General features: G+C 63.4%; 1 protein-coding gene across 1 annotated transcript in view; it reads right to left on the reverse strand.

Moving 5' to 3' along the window:
* Nucleotides 1–1241, reverse strand: part of aftpha (aftiphilin a) — an 8742-nt gene that overhangs the window by 2409 nt on the left and 5092 nt on the right. Inside the window, exons 6-8 of the mRNA XM_017304611.1 lie at nucleotides 783–905; nucleotides 615–678; nucleotides 244–327 (exon numbers count right to left, since the gene is read on the reverse strand). Of these exons, the coding sequence (XP_017160100.1) occupies nucleotides 244–327; nucleotides 615–678; nucleotides 783–905 (271 nt within the window). The remainder of the gene's footprint in view (nucleotides 1–243; nucleotides 328–614; nucleotides 679–782; nucleotides 906–1241) is intronic.

Consider the following 1241-nt stretch of genomic DNA (forward strand, 5'->3'; position numbering starts at 1 on the left):
GTCGGGTCGGGTCCGGTGGTTCTGGCGGTCGGGTCAGGCGGTTCTGGCAGTCGGGTCGGGTCGGGTGGATCTGGTTCTGGCGGTTGGGTCGGGTCAGGCGGTTCTGGCAGTCGGGTCGGGTCGGGTGGTTCTGGTTCTGGCGGTTGGTTCTGGTCCTGGCGGTCAGATCGGGTCGGGTCTGGTTCTGGTTCTGGCGGTCGGTTCTGGTCCTGGCGGTCAGATCGGGTCGGTTCTGGTTCTGACCTGGGATGGAGGCTGAGCTGCTGGAGCCTGAATCCTCCACCGGACCAAAGAAATCCAGGTTCAACAGAGCCGAGCCTCCGCTGGCTGGACGGCGGGTCAGAGGTCAGAGGTCAGAGAGAGAGAGAGAGAGAGTCATGCAGCAGAGTCACTTCATGTGGGACTGCAGGCTGACCTCAGGCAGGGGTCAAAGTTCAGCCACAGCAGAACCAGAACACCAAACCAGGTGGGAGATCCCACAGCATGATGCTGCTGCTACCGAGCTGACCGGTAGTTCTCCAGAACCAGCTGGACTCAGCGTTTGGTCGCTGGTTCTGCTGAGGTTCTGCTGGGTTGTGGACTGAAGTTCTGCACGGCCCGGTTGGATCACCTACCGTCCAGAGGGTTGGTGAGGCCACTGCTGCTCCAGTCGAACTGGACCGGGGGGAGAGGCTCCTGCTGGAGGGGCAAACAATCAGACTGGCATCAGGACATGAGTATGGCGACCGGACCGGGCCGGACCGGACCGGGCCGGACCGGGCCGGGACGCGGCGCTGACCCACCTGCACCGAGTCGGGCTGGACGGAGTTCTTCTCTGCAACGGCGGGCGGCGKCTGGGCGATGGAGGCGATCATCTCGGCAGCAGAGACGGGCTTCACCGGCTCCTTGGTCGGCTCCAGCATCCCCTGAAACCAGACCGGGTCAGAACCAGAACCGGCAGGAGGTCCTGGACGTTCTGCAGGCAGAGGAACTCACCAGGCCGGCCGCGTACATCGGCACGATGACCGGCTGCTTCTTCTGACCCGTGAACAGCTGGAGGGAAAAGAGCCACACGATCAGCACCGGACAGAACCGGGCCGCAGAACCGGGCCGCAGAACCCTACCCGGCTGCAGAACCCGACCCGGCAGCAGAACCCGACCCGGCAACAGCAGAACCCGACCCGGCAGCATTAGGTGTCTGAGACGGTGCAAAGTAAAATGACTCTGGGCTCGGCTGGGACCATCAGAACCATCAGAACCAT

The sequence above is a fragment of the Poecilia reticulata genome, linkage group LG1, assembly GCF_000633615.1.
Source record: "Poecilia reticulata strain Guanapo linkage group LG1, Guppy_female_1.0+MT, whole genome shotgun sequence".
In the NCBI taxonomy this organism is placed as follows: Eukaryota; Metazoa; Chordata; class Actinopteri; order Cyprinodontiformes; family Poeciliidae; genus Poecilia; species Poecilia reticulata.